Source organism: Tarenaya hassleriana, unplaced genomic scaffold, assembly GCF_000463585.1.
Source record: "Tarenaya hassleriana unplaced genomic scaffold, ASM46358v1 Cleome23, whole genome shotgun sequence".
NCBI classification, from domain to species: Eukaryota; Viridiplantae; Streptophyta; class Magnoliopsida; order Brassicales; family Cleomaceae; genus Tarenaya; species Tarenaya hassleriana.
In genome coordinates, this window is record NW_010965625.1 from 1,349,743 (window position 1) to 1,367,465 (window position 17,723).

Sequence of the window (17,723 nt, forward strand, 5' to 3'; positions counted from 1 at the left end):
TACAATGCCTTTTATTTTTGTTTATTGGTAGTACATGACATTTTTAAAAATTTCCAAATAATACTTTTATTTGAGCTTTAAATTGTTTTCAAATATAATCAGATTCTATTATAATAATATTGGTGATAAAATTTTTTAAATTTTTTTTTAGCATTTATAAGTTTTAGGGTTTAGGGTTTGGAATTTATAAATTAAAAATGGCGAAAATTTGCTATTTAATTACTAATTATTAACAATAGTACATGAACTTGTATTTTCCAATTGAGTCACCACAAAATCAGTGCACAATAATATCATAAAAACAATATCACTAATTGCAAACTTTATTACAAAAGACCACTATCCAATGACAGAAAAAGACAAAAGCTTGGAGAAAGAACGAAAAACGTCTCGTGGGCTAATCTAAAAAACGATCAAACAAGAAATAATGGTAACAGAACCAAGAAAAGAAAGATGAGGCCGAGCCGAGAAAATAGAGAGCTTGAGGCAGCGCTGTGCAGAGGAGCGGAGGGTGAAGGAGAGAAGGAAGAAGGTGACTTCTCCACAACTTGGGGAGATGTGACCAGGATGTCAAATCTCTGTCCGGCTTGACAGTGACCAGGAGCTCCGCAGACGTAGTAGTAACGACCAGGACGTGTGAGGTTAACCACGTCATAACCGGTTTTGTATCTTGCTATGGTGGAAGAGAGGTCGCAGAACTCGAAAGCTAAAGGACTCGCAACTTCTGTCACGTCATGGAAATCCTTGTTGTACTCGAAGACGAGAGAGTCACCCACTTGGAAGTGTCTTGACGTGACCCATGTGTAATAGTCGACACCCGGTGCCCATCCCTCGATCTTGTGCGTTGTTCCCACGCATCCTACGAAGAGAGAAATGGTCACGAGCATGAAGAAACTGATGATCACGTTCTTTGTTATCGCCATTTTGATGCGTAGAACGAGAGGACAAAGTCGAAAACTATCGAAAGGGTTGCTGAAAGTGAGAAACTTTGAAGGACCCATGACGGGTTTATATAGATATTCCATTCCTTTTCCTTTTGGGGTTTTTTGTTTGAATAATATCATCGATTAGATTAAGTTTCCTTTTTTTTGGGGCTCTGTGTTTCCTTCTTCTTTTTTATTTTCATTTTTTTCTTCGCATATATTAACACGTATAACTCGATCTATACGCGTCTGATCAGATTTAAAATATAGGATTTCTTTAGCGGCAGTACAAAAATAACGCAAACTTAATCCTTTCACTGTTTTACGGCATCGTGTTTCTTTTTTTTTTAATGGAAAATTCTATAACGCGCAAAGGTAGATGAATATGCACGTGTCTAGAATTAAAACATAGTAAATAGGACTTATAATGAACCAAAAACAATTGAAAAACAAAAATATATCTATTAAGGTTGTTTGTGTAGAAAATCTTGAAAAAATCTCAAAATTGATTTTGTGAGTAAGATAACAACCTTTGAAATAAAAGATAAAGACAATGAAGAACTAACAACTTTAGAGTTAAAAGACAAATAAACAATAAGGTGATGATGAATTTGAATAGATATAGATATGTGTATCTAAAAGGAGTATGAAGAAGACTGAAAAATACCGAGTTTAAGAGAGAAAAATCGTAAAAAAAAAAGAGTGCAATTTTTGGTAAAAGTTTCTGTTTTTTATAAATAAGATATAGAAAAAATCCCAAAAAATAATCAACTTTCAATTTTACTTTTTAGGATTTGATTTGTGTTAATTTTTGAAAACGATGGTTTTCTTGCGTTGTATTTTAAGATTGGACGTGTGGTAATTAATGGTTGTATTAAACTATTCCGCTGCGTGTTTATAAAATAAAAGTTTTAAATTCCCGTATTTCTGTTTCGTAATATTTTATTCTTTATTACTCCATGTGGCGCTATCTGTGACGGGAATCGGGATACGGGTGTCACAACTTTTGGTATCAGAGCAACGTTCATTCCAGGGGAAACGACGACTCATTACCTTAAGGTTTTTCAATGAAAAATGTTTTTCAAAACCACGTCCAATGAAAAATCGTTTATGAAAACCGTACAAGTGATGCGAGCTGCAGTCGTCGAAAGCTTAGTGAGAATAACATGGCGCATTGGGAATGCCGCCATGATATGCTTAGCTGGAAAATAATAATTTCCGCAATTAAGTCGAACGCCTAACCCAAGGGACCAGAATCAAGGAATTAATCCTGAATTCCTTAAGGGGCCATGGGGCAGTGCCTAAAGGAACATACACCAACTCTACAAAGTGGGACGTATAGGACAAAGGGGGGAGGATCTGGCGTCGTCTACCAACTACGTGGCTTTGACAGGGGACCCCTTCACATTAACATAAAAGACCGAAAGTGATCAGAATAAAGGCAAGGATGCATCAATGAATAAAAATATGTCTAGACTCAAAGTAAACACTGCGAGTGTAGATACACCATGTGGACTCAAAGTAAACACTGCGAATCGGGATACGTTTTCATGTACTAATATGCTAAACGAGTTACGTAAAGGACATGAAGGCTGGAAAAAGACCCATTGTGCATAGGACACGTGGTCTTAACCTAAAGCACTCCATTGGATCTCACCAAAATAATTGAGGCTAGGGATTGGAATCTCAAACCTGCAACAAAGTTCAGACGGACTATCGAAGGTAAGGATAACCCTAGAATTGGAAAGGAAAAGTCGACTCCAGCACCAATCATATGGTGACCACACTGGGAGCACAATGAAAAAGCTTATATCGACGTATTTCGCAGAGACGAGATGGTGCGCGAAGACCAGAAAGACACGTCATTATCTATGCGTGTGACTAGTAGAAAAGAATTCTCCGACCCTTGGCATGAACTCACAAGACAACTGTGTATCGAAAATCGGGAAAGGTAACCTGAGAAATCACTCAAAAAGGGGTGTAAACATAATGTAACAACAATGAACGGGGAGCATTATTGACCGCAATGTAGAAATCATCTACTCCCAGGAAAAACACAGCGTGATGGTAAAGGTGCTAAGCCCCAGGAAAGGCTCTTAGCAGATTATGGGATAAGACATGACCATGATAAAAACATTGTGGACGAAACTCAGGATGAGAAATACATATCACACCCAGACCGACGGTGAACCGAAACAAACCATCCAAACTTCAGGAGACAAACTGAAGGCGTGTCTCTGAATGGAGAGTTCCATGGGACCTATACATTGTTGTGCGAGGTCACATGCAACAACAAACAAGAAACAAACCATCCAAACTTCAGGAGACAAACTGAAGGCGTGTCTCTGAATGGAGAGTTCCATGGGACCTATACATTGTTGTGCGAGGTCACATGCAACAACAAACAATATATAAAGGACGGGATGTCCGTATATAAGTATTAAATGGGAAGTCATTCGAGGTTCCACTGTTTTGGATAAAAAGCGGAGAACGTCAAGTGTTCGGATCGGAAAAATCATTTACGAAGCAAACAAAAGTGATCCAAAAGATTCGCGATAACCTGAAAACGGCGTAGAATCGACAGAAGTCGTATGCCGATCAGAGAAGACAAGAGTTCGGACCCGATATCGTGGAATAGACCATGGAGGTGATCCGAAGGATTCGCACTAACCTGAAGATGACACAGGATCGACAGAAGTCTTATGCCGTTGAGCGGAGACGTGAGGTCGCCTTGGAGGTTGCAGATCTGGCTCTCCCCCCAGTTTAGGCCATGCGGGAGCATGCAAGATTTTGACAAAGCGGGAAGCTGAAACCGTTGTACATCAGACCTTACCGATGATTGAAAAGGTAGGACCAACAGCCTAACATTTTGAACGACCATCGAAACTAGACAACATCCATGACGTGTTCCACGTGTCGATGCTACGGAGGTACGTAACGGATCCTTCACAGTACTACAACCACAAGAGTTGAAGTTCATAGACACTATGCGATTCCTGAACGAGCTTCTGCAAATCGGGGATCAAAAGGTCAAGAAGGTACGAACGAAGGAAGTGCCACTGGTGAAGGTTTCATTGGCGGAGCCAAGGGTTCTTTGACATGATCTGGGAACTCGAGGCGGAGATGCGTAGCAAATTAGCCATATCTCTTTGCTTGAGTGTTGTATGAGTTATACATGACAATTTGTTGTATCATACTCTACATTTTGGATGGCTATGTGATGATATGAATGTGATGATGATTGGAGCATATCCCACGGATTCCGAATTCGAGGACGAATTCTTTTTAAGGGGAGGATTTGTAATACCCCGATTCCCGAAGAAAAATATTTAATTATTTTTGAGAATAAATAATTAAATAAATGCCGCTAATAATTCGGGAAAGAGGATTGGTTCAGAGCTGACCAGAGTCAGTCAACCGGACCAGATCCGTTCCAAGGGAAAGAACGGACGGACCTGAGGAAGGAAAATGCGGACTGGGAGGAGGTCTGGTCCGGAACTGACCAACTATTGGTCAGCCGGACCAGGACAATCAGTCGGATCAAACGGATGAAACGGACCAAGAAAAGAAATAAAAATGGGAAAAACTGAGTTGGTCAGCTCCGGACCAACTCAGTCAGCCGGACTTGGACAGGACGGACGGACCAAGAGAAAAATGAGTGTAGTCCGGACTTGGTCAGCCGGACCAAAATCTGGTCAGTCCCCGGACCAAGTAACAGATAAACTATCGGCAGACTTATGGTGCGCGATTTTCTCACACATGGGCGTCCACAACACACCTAATCCGCACCAAACCGACAAAAGGAGACCGCAGCTATCTCCTACACTCGTTCAATCACCCCAAAACTCTCTCATCTACCCTAAAGACCCTCTTAAACGGATCAAATCAACCATTTTCGGACTGAAAGTGGGCAGAGAAAGAAAAGAGAGGAAAAGAGAGAGAGGGAGAGAAAGAAGAGAGGAGGAGGGAGAGGGAGCTCGGGAAGACATTGATTAAACCTTGAGTGTCTAGGAGGAGATCTCAAGGCGGAGGAACACAGACACATCAACCAAACTCGACCAAATCAGATTCAAAATGAATCTGATCCAAGAACAGGTGAGTGGCTTGAGTTGCGTCTATGTAAACTCGTTTTCATCGATGTAATTGTGTTATCTCGATGATTCGTTGATTGATTTTGAAAGAGGACAATGAGAATTTAGAAAAAAAAACGACGCTCAATTTGGCTGAGAAACAAAGGAGATATGAACAAACGAAAACTGTAGAAAAACTAAAATTTGCAGAATCGCGATTTTTCGAGGTACAGGCGTTACGTCATCGTGTATACATGAGATTTAAATAATCTACTGCTTGGACATGAAAAAGTACATCCCAATGAACATTTAGAAACAAACGGTGCGCGATTTGGTTAAGAAACGAGTGAGTTATGAGCAATCGAAGTCGGACCAAAAACCTAAAAATGCGAACGGACGAACTGCCCAGTTCCGGTCCGCCAGACCAGGAACTGGTCAGCTCCGGACCAGGTCCGGGAAAATATTTTTAGTCCGCCGGACCAAGGGGAAGAGGCTGAGGAAGCCTGGTCCGACCCGGATCAGAAACTAGTCCGACGGACCAGGCTTGTTTTGGACCAAAAAATGGTCTGATCAACCGATTTCATGGGGACGGGCCGGATCCGGTCCGCCAGACTAAATATAGGTCTGGATCAGACCAAATCTAAGAGGAAAGAGAAGATAAAAATGAACAAACTGAATGAATACGCGTGGTGAGACGTGAGAAATAAACACTGCGAGTGAATCATTGTGTGATTATTTTTGGGTAGCATTGCATGGCGTGAAACGGTAAGACGGTGTGAGGCCGAATACCCTGATACGCGTGATTGTAGCCGGGGGATGATGATGCATGTTGAATGCTATGGTTGAAGCTCACTCGTGCGATGCGTGATTGTGATATAGTCGCATTCGATGCGACGGCCAATGTCATGCGATGTGACGGGTGTGAGAGGCGCTCCTAGTCATGCGATGTGACTAGGGTTTATAGCTAACCCTATGGTGCAAAGCCATACGAGATTTGATTGTCGCGCGAAGCGACGACCAAAGTCATGAGATGAGACGGGCGTGAGAGGCGCTCCTAGTCATGCGATGTGACTAGGGTTTATGGCTAAACCTTTGGTGCGAAGCCATACGGGATTTGATTGTCGCGCGAAGCGACGACCAACATCATGAGATGTGACGGGCATGAGAGGCGCTTGTTGGGTTTCCTGGGATCTCATGAGCGAATCTAATTCCTAAGAGATCGATTCTAGGGTTTGCGCAGCGGATATAAAACAAAAATTTTAATGAAACCCTAGAACCATGCTACTATTGAATCATAGAAACGTTAGAACGCTTACCTCAATCGATCCGGGGCCTGTATCAATTGATCTGTTCGTCCGATCACTCTAGGCAGGAAGAATACCTCGCCCTCTACACGTATCCACACGTCGGGATGGATTCCAACACCTTGAAACTTGTCTGCTAGGACTAGAGATCTCGATCTCTCTTGTGTGCAAGGTTTTGGAGGCTTAGGGGTTTTATTTTCCTTCTTTTTTTTCTTTTTCTTTTTTTTCCTTTTTTAAAACCCTAGAAGACATTCTCCTTATATAGACTTTCCAAAAATCCTAATTTGACAAGGAATAGATTACTAGGAATCCTAATCTAATTAGGTTTCCTAAACCTATTAGAATTCTAATCTCATTAGATTTCCTAGATGTAATAGAATTCTAATCTCATTAGGATTCCTATACATAACAGGATTCCTAATCCCATTAGGATTCCTATTCCAATTAGGAATCTCAATCCAATTAGGATTCCTAATCGGGATAATTTAGCACACGTACTTGTCCATCCCTATTGTGTGTGACCCTGTAGGCTCATCCGGAATAGCAGTAAAACACAGAATCTCCATTCCGGTAATACAAGTCATAGGCGGTCTCTAGCAAGACACTATGACTACCTATCTCGAATAGAGTTTGTTCGTGATCATACGAACTCCAGTGATGATTTCGGCTGATGATCCTTTTGTATCGCGATATGATATGTCGAACATAAGGCATGGACAAGCCACCTTATCTGATTCGACTGCTTTCTCGTTCACTGAGTTCGACTGTCTGAAATAGACGACGTTCGTCTATAGTGCGGCCACACATTTCTACAGTCTTGCTCACACGAGGGGCCCAGCGATATCTCTCTCTTTTACGAGAGGTACAAATCCCGTCTTGACTATCTAACATCCAGTACATGATTCGTTTCGTACCTGATACACGCCTTTATAGTCCTCCTTTTACGCAGGACGTTTGACGTAATCACAGCACGCAACTCCTCATGTTGGATTCTGTAGATATCTCAGGTCTTAGGATCCAATCATGGAATCGTCGTATGAGATTCAAGTCATGACGCTAGTCCATGTGACAATCTCATGCGGGTCAGTCCAGTATTCCGTTCTGCAACGAATACCTATGATTGTGATCGTATCCAATACCTATGATCATCTATGTGATCATCAATCACACATCATACTAGTCTTATTATGTCGTTATTCCCATAATGACACAAGACTAGGGAGTTTAGTATCATTCATAATGATACATGGATTTCATAACAGATCTAGCATGCAGGAACATGTAATGAACAAAATACTCTCATAAAAAAACATATAGAAAGTATCAATACATCGAATGTATCTGAACAAAGCTCATAATCAGTACATCATAGAGCACTAAACCAACATCATGGACGTCTGCACTTGGGCGAATTCACTCTGCAATGTCGAAAGTTCTTTTTTCAGAAATTCGATGTGTTCCTTGTTTGGTCGCCATTGTGATATCACGTGTTGTGGTCCGGATCGTGAATGGCAAAAAATAAAGGGTCGACAATCCAGATTCCAGGTTGTCAATGACCTCTTTGGTTGTCATGTGATACCACCGAGTGGTCCGGATCAACGATAATGAAAAAACAAAGAAAGAAAAAGATAGACTTTGATACCAATAATAGTGGTCCCAATCAAAAGCGAAGACCAACACAAGATTTCTACAAAAATATTCTCTATCTTTTTTAACATGATAGTTTAATTTTTAAATAGAAAAGATGAAAAAAAATTACTTTAGTGGGTCCTAGATATATGAAACAAAACGTAATAGAGATATAACTCCTACAAGAAAGGAATATTAATTCTCTCAATCCTGATTTCAGATTGTTAATGACCTCTTTGGTTGTCATGATACTACCGAGTGGTCCGGATCAACGATAACGAAAGAAATAAAGAAAGAAAAAGATAGGCTCTAATACCGATGATAGTGGTCTCTTGGGGTGGCCATTTTGGGGTTCGGTTCGGTTTTTGGTTCGGTTATTTCGGTTATAAAAAAATCATACCCAAACGGTTATATAGATTTAATCGGTTCGGTTCAATTCGATTTCAGTTCGGTTCGGTTCGGTTTTTGTATAATAAAATTATAACCAAACGGTTATATTTTTCGGTTTATTCGGTTCGGTTTTAGATCGATTCGGTTCGGTTATGATATATATTGAAAAAAAAGATTATTAATCCTGCATAAACTTCAAAATATATATCCAAATAAATCCACAAAATGATTAATCCTCCAATAAAATTATAAAAAATATCTAAAAACTTCAATAATTAGGATAAAAGTTAAAAACATTAAATTTTATTGTTTGTTGGATGAAATATATAAGGTTAAAACTGAAGTATAAAAAAATGATACTAATAATAATGAGGATAAAAGTTAAAATATGAAAAAAAATTCAATAACCGTTTGGTTAACCGCGGTTATTAGGTTATTAACCGAACCGAACCTGAACGGTTATTCAACTTCCTCAACCGTTCGGTTACTAAGCAAATAACCAAACCGAACCGAACCGCTCCTTATTCGGTTCGGTTCGGTTTGGTTATTCGGTTAATAACTGAAATGGTCACCCCTAGTGGTCCTAAGCAAAAGCAAAGAACAACACAAGATTTCTACAAAAATATTCTCTATTTTTTTAACATGATAATTAATCTTTAAATAGACAAAGATGAAAGCAAATCACTTTAGTGGGTCCTAGATATATGGAAACAAAATGTAATGGAGATATAACTCTTACAGGAAAGGAAGACTAATTTTCTCGTATTTTATTCAATGCAAATAACCGCTAAGCGGTCGGTCCGCATCACTAAACAAGTTATTAAGTTTAACGAAATTTAAGAGAGAACATGTATAAATAGATGACATTTTTAAAAAATTCTCAAATAATACTTTTATTTGAATTTTTAACTGTTTTCGAATATAATCGGATTCTATTATAATAATATTGGTGTTAAAAGTTTTTAAAAAATTTAGCATTTATAAGTTTTACGGTTAGGGTTTGGAATTTATAAATTAAAATGGTTGAAATTTGGTATTTAATTACTAATTATTAACAATAGAAACTTAAGGTGTTGTAGCCTTCTATAATGTTGTAAGTTTAGAGCTCCGTTGAAAGGATACAATGCCTTTTATTTTTGTTTATTGGTAGTACATGACATTTTTAAAAATTTCCAAATAATACTTTTATTTGAGCTTTAAATTGTTTTCAAATATAATCAGATTCTATTATAATAATATTGGTGATAAAATTTTTTAAATTTTTTTTTAGCATTTATAAGTTTTAGGGTTTAGGGTTTGGAATTTATAAATTAAAAATGGCGAAAATTTGCTATTTAATTACTAATTATTAACAATAGTACACGAACTTGTATTTTCCAATTGGGTCACCACAAAATCAGTGCACAATAATATCATAAAAACAATATCACTAATTGCAAACTTTATTACAAAAGACCACTATCCAATGACAGAAAAAGACAAAAGCTTGGAGAAAGAACGAAAAACGTCTCGTGGGCTAATCTAAAAAACGATCAAACAAGAAATAATGGTAACAGAACCAAGAAAAGAAAGATGAGGCCGAGCCGAGAAAATAGAGAGCTTGAGGCAGCGCTGTGCAGAGGAGCGGAGGGTGAAGGAGAGAAGGAAGAAGGTGACTTCTCCACGACTTGGGGAGACGTGACTAGGATGTCAAATCTCTGTCCGGCTTGACAGTGACCAGGAGCTCCGCAGACGTAGTAGTAACGACCAGGACGTGTGAGGTTAACCACGTCATAACCGGTTTTGTATCTTGCTATGGTGGAAGAGAGGTCGCAGAACTCGAAAGCTAAAGGACTCGCAACTTCTGTCACGTCATGGAAATCCTTGTTGTACTCGAAGACGAGAGAGTCACCCACTTGGAAGTGTCTTGACGTGACCCATGTGTAATAGTCGACACCCGGTGCCCATCCCTCGATCTTGTGCGTTGTTCCCACGCATCCTACGAAGAGAGAAACGGTCACGAGCATGAAGAAACTGATGATCACGTTCTTTGTTAACGCAAACTTAATCCTTTTACTGTTTTACGGCATCGTGTTTCTTTTTTTTTTAATGGAAAATTCTATAACGCGCAAAGGTAGATGAATATGCACGTGTCTAGAATTAAAACATAGTAAATAGGACTTATAATGAACCAAAAACAATTGAAAAACAAAAATATATCTATTAAGGTTGTTTGTGTAGAAAATCTTGAAAAAATCTCAAAATTGATTTTGTGAGTAAGATAACAACCTTTGAAATAAAAGATAAAGACAATGAAGAACTAACAACTTTAGAGTTAAAAGACAAATAAACAATAAGGTGATGATGAATTTGAATAGATATAGATGTGTGTAAAAGGAGTATGAAGAAGACTGAACAATACTGAGTTTAAGAGAGAAAAATCGTTAAAAAAAAGAGTGCAATTGTTGGTGAAAGTTTCTGTTTTTTATAAATAAGATATAGAAAAAATCCCAAGAAACAATCAACTTTCAATTTTGACAAAAAATAGTGGAATTTATTTTTTGTTAATAAATATTAAACATTTTAGGAAAAATCTAAAAAAAACACTGAAATTTACAATTTTGACAGAAAAATATCGAATTTTGTTTTTGTCAAATAAACATTAAACTTTTTAAATAAGTTTTAAAAAATATTAAGCTTTTTAAATGATAAAAAAATACATAAACTTTTATGTGATTGTCAAAAAAATATTAAATTTTTTAAATGATTAAAAAAATACATGAACTATGTATAATTGTCAAAAAAACCAACGACAATAATTTGACGTGTTTACATCTACTTATGTCACATCAGCTCATTTATTTATTTTGAAAATCGTAAAAGAGTTAAGTGTTTTTTTATAAATTTAAAAAGTTTAATGTTTACTTGACAAAATCAAAAGTTGTGTTTTTTTTAAAAAAATTTAAAATATCAGTGTTTTTTTGAGATTTTTCTAACTTTTTAACGAACAGTTAACTTTTTAAATGATCCAAAATATACATGAATTTTTCTATTATAAAAATGATACTGAACTTTTTTAATAAGATATATATCTGAGAGAAAATTCAGTAAAATCCGACATAACGAACTTTGGGTATGAAAGCTTAGGGATTCACACGGGTTGTTGGTGAATTGATAGAATTCATATTGTATGAGGCTAACACTCATGGAAAATGTGGTGCTTCATTGCTACTTCAAAAGAAACAAGTTATAGTGCGAAGCCATACTGATAACGCAAATCTAGGTATAGAAATAATGCTCAAGTGATAAAAACCTAGATACAGCGAATACCGCAAGGATACGGATCAACTGTAGTACTAGGGTGGAACACAGGGAATAGTTAACTCTAGGAACAAGACTCAACCAAGAATTAGATCAGAAAATATGGAATGAAGTATGTGAATATAAAAAATAAAGCAATAAACTAACTAAGTAAAATCAGATAGATAAACCACCGTAGCTTCGGGATAACCTTAACGCGCAGGGATTTTTTCTAAGGATGGAGAATCTACGAATATCGAACTCTAATCGGGGATCTCAAGTTCTAATATCAGATTTGGCTCTCTCAAGTCCTAAATCCACTATCCAATAATTTAACCTATCGATCTCTGAACCTAATAGATTAAAATATCAAATGCATTAACGATCACTATCACAGTTCCTAAACCGATTAACCTATCTTTCAATAGTCTTAATCAATTCAGTCAATGAATTCGTTCCGAACTCTCGTTGCAAATCAGAATCTAAAATCAATCAATCAACTGGCCAAGAAGATCAAAAGTAATAAACTCAATTCAATTAAATCGAAGAGTATCGATAACGTAGTCTCGGAAAATAAAAACCAAACAAATCCCTACAAGGTTAAATCCCTAGCTACAGTGAAACGACTACTCACTCCCCATAAAAACAAACGAGTTGAAATCAATAAGAATAAACATAGAAACAGATAAAGAAGACTTGCAGCGGTCTCTCGACGACGATTCTTCAATCTCTGCTCCCGGAAAACTCCGTCTTGATTCTCTCTCGAGTTCTCTGGCTTCTACTGTGATCTCTCGATGATTTCTGAAGTCTAAGACGTCCTCTCTTTATTGGTTTGGCGGCTAGGTTTCTTCCTTTGCTGAAAACGGAAGTCCGGATGCAAAATAGGAAGTTTCCCGTAATTATAGAAGACTTGCACTCTCCTTCTGCTTCTTCGTTTCACGTTTCCGATTCTTTACGGCATGATCGTTTAGGCCACCCGCATAATAAAGTGCTTACTTTACTTGTACCGCACACCAAAAACATTGCTTCACGTTTCCGATGTTTGGACGGCACCGTGTTTTTCTCGTGATCGCTTTAAATATTTTGTGACTTTCATTGATGAAAAGACTAAGTACACTTGGGTATATCTTTTGAAAAATAAGAGTGAGGTCTTCAATGTGTTTAAATCGTTTGTTGCTTTTGTCACTAATCAATTTGGTGTGAAGATCAAATGCATACGAACCGATAATGGTGGTGAGTACATGAATTATAGCTTTCGGACTTTCCTTGAAGCACATGGCATTCTTCACCACCGGTCTTGCCCGAACACTCCTCAACAAAACGGTGTAGCCGAACACAAGAATCGCCATCTCATGGAGGTCTCACGAACGCTTCTTTTTCACAAACACCTTCCGAAATCTTATTGGAGTGATGCGGTCAAGACGGCATGTTACTTAATTAATCGTCTTCCCACGCAAGTTCTCCATGATAAGTCTCCCTTTGAGGTACTCTTCCGTTCTAAACCTTCAATTGATCATTTGCGGATTTTTGGGTGCATATGTTATGTCTATGTAGATTCATCTAACCGCACCAAGCTCGACCCGAAGAGTATCCGTTGTATTTTTTTGGGCTACCCAAATGAGCAAAAAGGGTACCTTTGTTATCAACCCTCCACAAAGAGACTATACACTTCTCGGGATGTGAAATTCGATGAACACCTATCATATTATGACAAGCACGATTGGACCGAGAATGACTTGCAACACAAGGTACCGAGGACACACACCCAGCCTCTGACCTCCTTGCGCACTATCAAAATCTGGGTGGCTCTTCTCTTGCTCCATCATCATCCATTCTCGGCCCAGCTCCTATCCTTTTGGAGCGACAACAGGTTCTGTCTTCTTCTCCTCTGCACAATGCTTCTTCTTTACAGACTAACGACGCAGGTATTCTTGGTCCGTCTCCCTCTGCCTTGTTGGATACTCCTCCTCAGGGGGAACCACCGACGTCTGATCATGGGACAGAAGCTCAGTCGCATTCCTTTCCTCTTCCCTCTGCCATTTCGGAGCCAGCCCCTGCTTCGCCTGTAGAAGCTCAGCCGCGTCCTTCTGCAGTTTCGGACCCAGCTTCTCCTGTGTCGATCGATGGTGTCTCGAAACTGACTGTTTCCCCAGTACTGGAACCTGATCGTGAAGCTCCCATCGCAGTTGCCCCTGTTTCCGTGCCAGAACCCGCCGGAGCAATAGAGCACCCAAACCGAATCCACGTTATGCAAATTTGGCTTCTGTGGCTCATCCGATTGGTGACTTCTCTTCCTTACATTGTTTTCCTATTGTTGACCAATCTTTTCTGAGTATTCTTGAGCGAGGTTTTGAACCTAAGAGTTATGATGATGCGAAGGTGTATCCTGAATGGCAACATGCTATGAAAGAAGAGCTTGATGCCTTGGAACAGAACGGAACTTGAGAACTAACTGATTTACCCCCAAACAAGCATGCCGTTGGTTCAAAATGGGTGTACAAAATCAAATACAACAGCAATGGTGAGATCGATCGCCACAAAGCTCACCTTGTTGCCAAAGGCTTCACTCAAATTTACGGGGAAGACTACACTGACACTTTTGCTCCGGTCGCTAAAATTTCCTCTATTCGTGTTATTCTTTCAATTGCCGCTAATTGCTCTTGGTCTTTATCCCAGATGGATGTCAAGAATGCCTTTCTCCAAGGCGATCTTGCCGAAGAAATTTATATGCATCCACCGCCGAGTTACACCTCAAGCTCGCTCATTTGCAAACTCAAAAAGTCAATCTATGGCCTCAAACAATCACCGAGGGCGTGGTACCAGAAACTTCATGATGCACTCTCGGCCCATGGTTTCATCCGTAGCGACAATGATCACTCTCTCTTCATTCGCCGAAGTGCTTCGGGTATTATCGTTCTCCTTGTGTATGTTGATGATATTATCATCACATGTGATGACAATTCCGGCATTGATGCCACAAAAACTTACTTGAAGAAGACATTTGATATCAAAGATCTTGGCCAACTCAAATACTTTCTTGGGATTGAAGTAACTTATTTTGGATCTAACCTCTTCTTGTCTCAGCGGAAATATGTTTTAGATTTACTACGGGAAATAGGAAAACTCGGAGCTATACCCGTCCGTACGCCAATAGAAGAGCATTTCAAGGATCAACACGAGGGGGAATTAATGGAAGATGCTGGGCAATATCGTCGCGTTGTAGGTAAGCTTATATATCTTACAATTACACGACCTGACTTAAGTTTCGCTGTGCATCAGGTTAGTCAATGGATGCACGCTCCGACAACGACGCATTGGCAGATTGTAGATCGTATTCTCAAATATCTTAAAGGAACGCCCAACAAAGGATTATGGATGCAATGCAACAAACACACGGAGCTAATCGGATATTGTGACGTTGATTGGGCGGGTGACAGAACGGACCGGAAATCTACCACTGGCTATTGTACCTTTGTAGGCGGCAACCTTGTTACGTGGAGAAGCAAGAAACAAACCGTTGTCGCAAGGTCAAGCGCAGAAGCAGAGTACCGGGCCATGGCAAACACTACAAGCGAGCTCGTTTGGTTGAAGCAATTGCTAGAGGATCTTGGTATCAATTCTCATAAACCAATCCCTCTACATTGTGACAATCAAGCTACCCTACACATTGCTTCCAACTCAGTTTTCCACGAGAGGACGAAGCACATAGAAGTCAACTGTCATTTCATACGAGAAAAGATCACGAAAGGGATAATTGCTCCAATGTATACAAGAAGTCAAGACCAACTTGCGGATGAAGAACGTCTCTTCTTCCTCTTCTTCTTCTTCTTCTTCTTCGCTCCAATGTCATTTCATAGAAGAACGTCTCTTCTTCCTCTTCTTCTTCTTCTTCTTCTTCTTCGCTCCAATGTCATTTCATAGAAGAACGTCTCAATCTGTAACTTTTGATCTAACTCTTGATTTCTTTATTGATGTCTATGCGTAGATATTGAAGAGAGCTTTCCAATGAGGTAGAAAAAACACAATTTGGACTTGTAGAGTGGAAGTTATTGGACTTGCAAGATCTGACTTTTTAGGCTTCGTATTTTTCCCCGGAACTCCTTCAAATGTTCCCGTTTCGTCTGTGATGTTCCGTAGTCCATGTTTTCCACTCCTTTTGCTCTCTTTTATGCATGAATACCTATTTTGACACCAAAGAAAGCAACCAAGCAATATCGAGACCAAATGTACTCTAGAATGCCTATACATATGCAAAACCGAGTAAAATGCACTAGACATCTTATACCAAAATATCACCATAATACATGTTATCGCATACGGGATTTGATTGTCGCGCGAAGCGACGGCTAACGTCATGAAATGTGACGGGCGTGAGAGGCGCTCCTAGTCATGAGATGTGACTAGGGTTTACGGCTGCCTCTATGGTGCGAAGCCATACCTACTTGATTGTCGTGCGATGCAATGGTCAACGTCAAGCGATGTGACGAGCGTGTGAGGCGCTCCTGGTCATGAGATGTGACCAGGGTTCACGGCTAACACTATGGCGTGAAGCCATCGGGAATGAATATGATGATGTTTTGATGTGATATGAGTATATGTTTAATGTTGAATATTATATTTTATGTTTTATCATTTTAACACAGTTCTCGATGAGAACGGGTTTATCGGGTTCAACCCGGCTACTCACTAAGCGATTGTACTTAGTCCTCGTGGTTTCATCTTTTAGAGAACTCGAGGAGTACATGTAGCATATCTAGACGACGACGAAGACTAGAGAGAGGCAGCATCACGTACGGATTTGATTTGTGTTAATTTTTGAAAACGATGTTTTTCTTGTGTTGTATTTTAAGATTGGACGTGTGGTAATTAAAGGTTATATTAAACTATTCCGCTGCATGTTTATAAAATAAAAGTTTTAAATTCCCGTATTTTTGTTTCGTAATATATTATTGTTTATTAGTCCATGTGGCGCATCCTGTGACGGGAATCGGGATACGGGTGTCACCAAAATAATTGAGGCTAGGGATTGGAAATCCCAAACCTGCAACAAAGTTCAGACGGACTATCGAGGGCAAGGATAACCCTAGAATTGGAAAGGAAAAGTCGACTCCAGCACCAATCATATGGTGACCACAGTGGGAGCACAATGCAAAAGCTTATATCGACGTATTTCGCAGAGACTAGATGGTGCGCGAAGACCAGAAAGAAACGTCATTATCTATGCGTGTGACTAGTAGAAAAGAATTCTCCGACCCTTGGCATGAACTCACAATGACAACCGTGTATCGGAAATCAAGAAAGGTAACCTAAGAAATCACTCAAAAAGGGGTGTAAACATAATGTAACAACAATGAACGGGGAGCATTATTGACCGCAATATAGAAATCATCTACTCCCAGGAAAAACACAGCGTGGTGGTAAAGGTGCTAAGCCCCAGGAAAGGCTCTTAGCAGACACTGGGATAAGGCATCACCATGATAAAAACATTGCCGAGTTGGATCTAATGATGTAGAATGAACCCAGAATCGAGAAGGACACCGGTTTAAGCAAGCGGATGAGCAACGAAAGGACCTCATGATAATCCTTAATGCTCCAAGTGGGGGGACAATAGGGAGAGTTTTGGGTGATAAGGTATACCGTACCACTAAGTACGGAACACTGTAATTGGAGGACCTACCATGTGTGTCAGTTAGCCTCAGACTTAAAACGAATGCATGAATGAAGATTCACCGTCGAGGTTAACATCACACCCAAAACAGAGAAATGTAGCAAAAAGGATATGTCAAGTCGCAGGCTTAGTGAAGAACCAAGAGGAATGTAGCTAAGGTTGTAACCAACTGCTGAACTCTCTCGTATTTTATTGACAAGCTACAACGAAATAGAATTTTTGAGCAGAAAGTGGACTTCGACTGCTGTAGACTCAATGGTCGTGTTGCAAGCTGCTCCAAGTAGGAAGAATTCAATTGGGTAGTTGTGGATCGACTATAGTACACCCACTCATTTCGTACTAAGATTACAGGATGATTTCGATAAGCGCGATTAGCATAAGGCTATGCTGATGAGTTCATACGATGTCATAAAATTCCTAGTCAAATCATCTCAGATAGAAGTGTTCGGTTGCATCTCGT

General features: G+C 39.4%; 2 protein-coding genes across 2 annotated transcripts; both read right to left on the minus strand.

Annotated features, from left to right (window-relative positions):
* Positions 1–293: 293 nt before the first annotated feature.
* On the minus strand, positions 294–1,055 carry LOC104815264 (uclacyanin 1-like). Its single transcript, XM_010543600.1, has one exon. It carries the CDS (start codon positions 1,023–1,025, stop codon positions 414–416), a length of 612 nt encoding a protein of 203 aa, XP_010541902.1. The 5' UTR covers positions 1,026–1,055; the 3' UTR covers positions 294–413.
* Positions 1,056–9,848: 8,793 nt separating this feature from the next.
* On the minus strand, positions 9,849–12,944 carry LOC104815423 (mavicyanin-like). Its single transcript, XM_010543803.1, has 2 exons — positions 12,818–12,944; positions 9,849–10,294 (listed from the first exon to the last, which is right to left on the minus strand). Exons 1-2 carry the CDS (start codon positions 12,942–12,944, stop codon positions 9,849–9,851), a joined length of 573 nt encoding a protein of 190 aa, XP_010542105.1.
* Between the last annotated feature and the right edge of the window lie 4,779 nt (positions 12,945–17,723).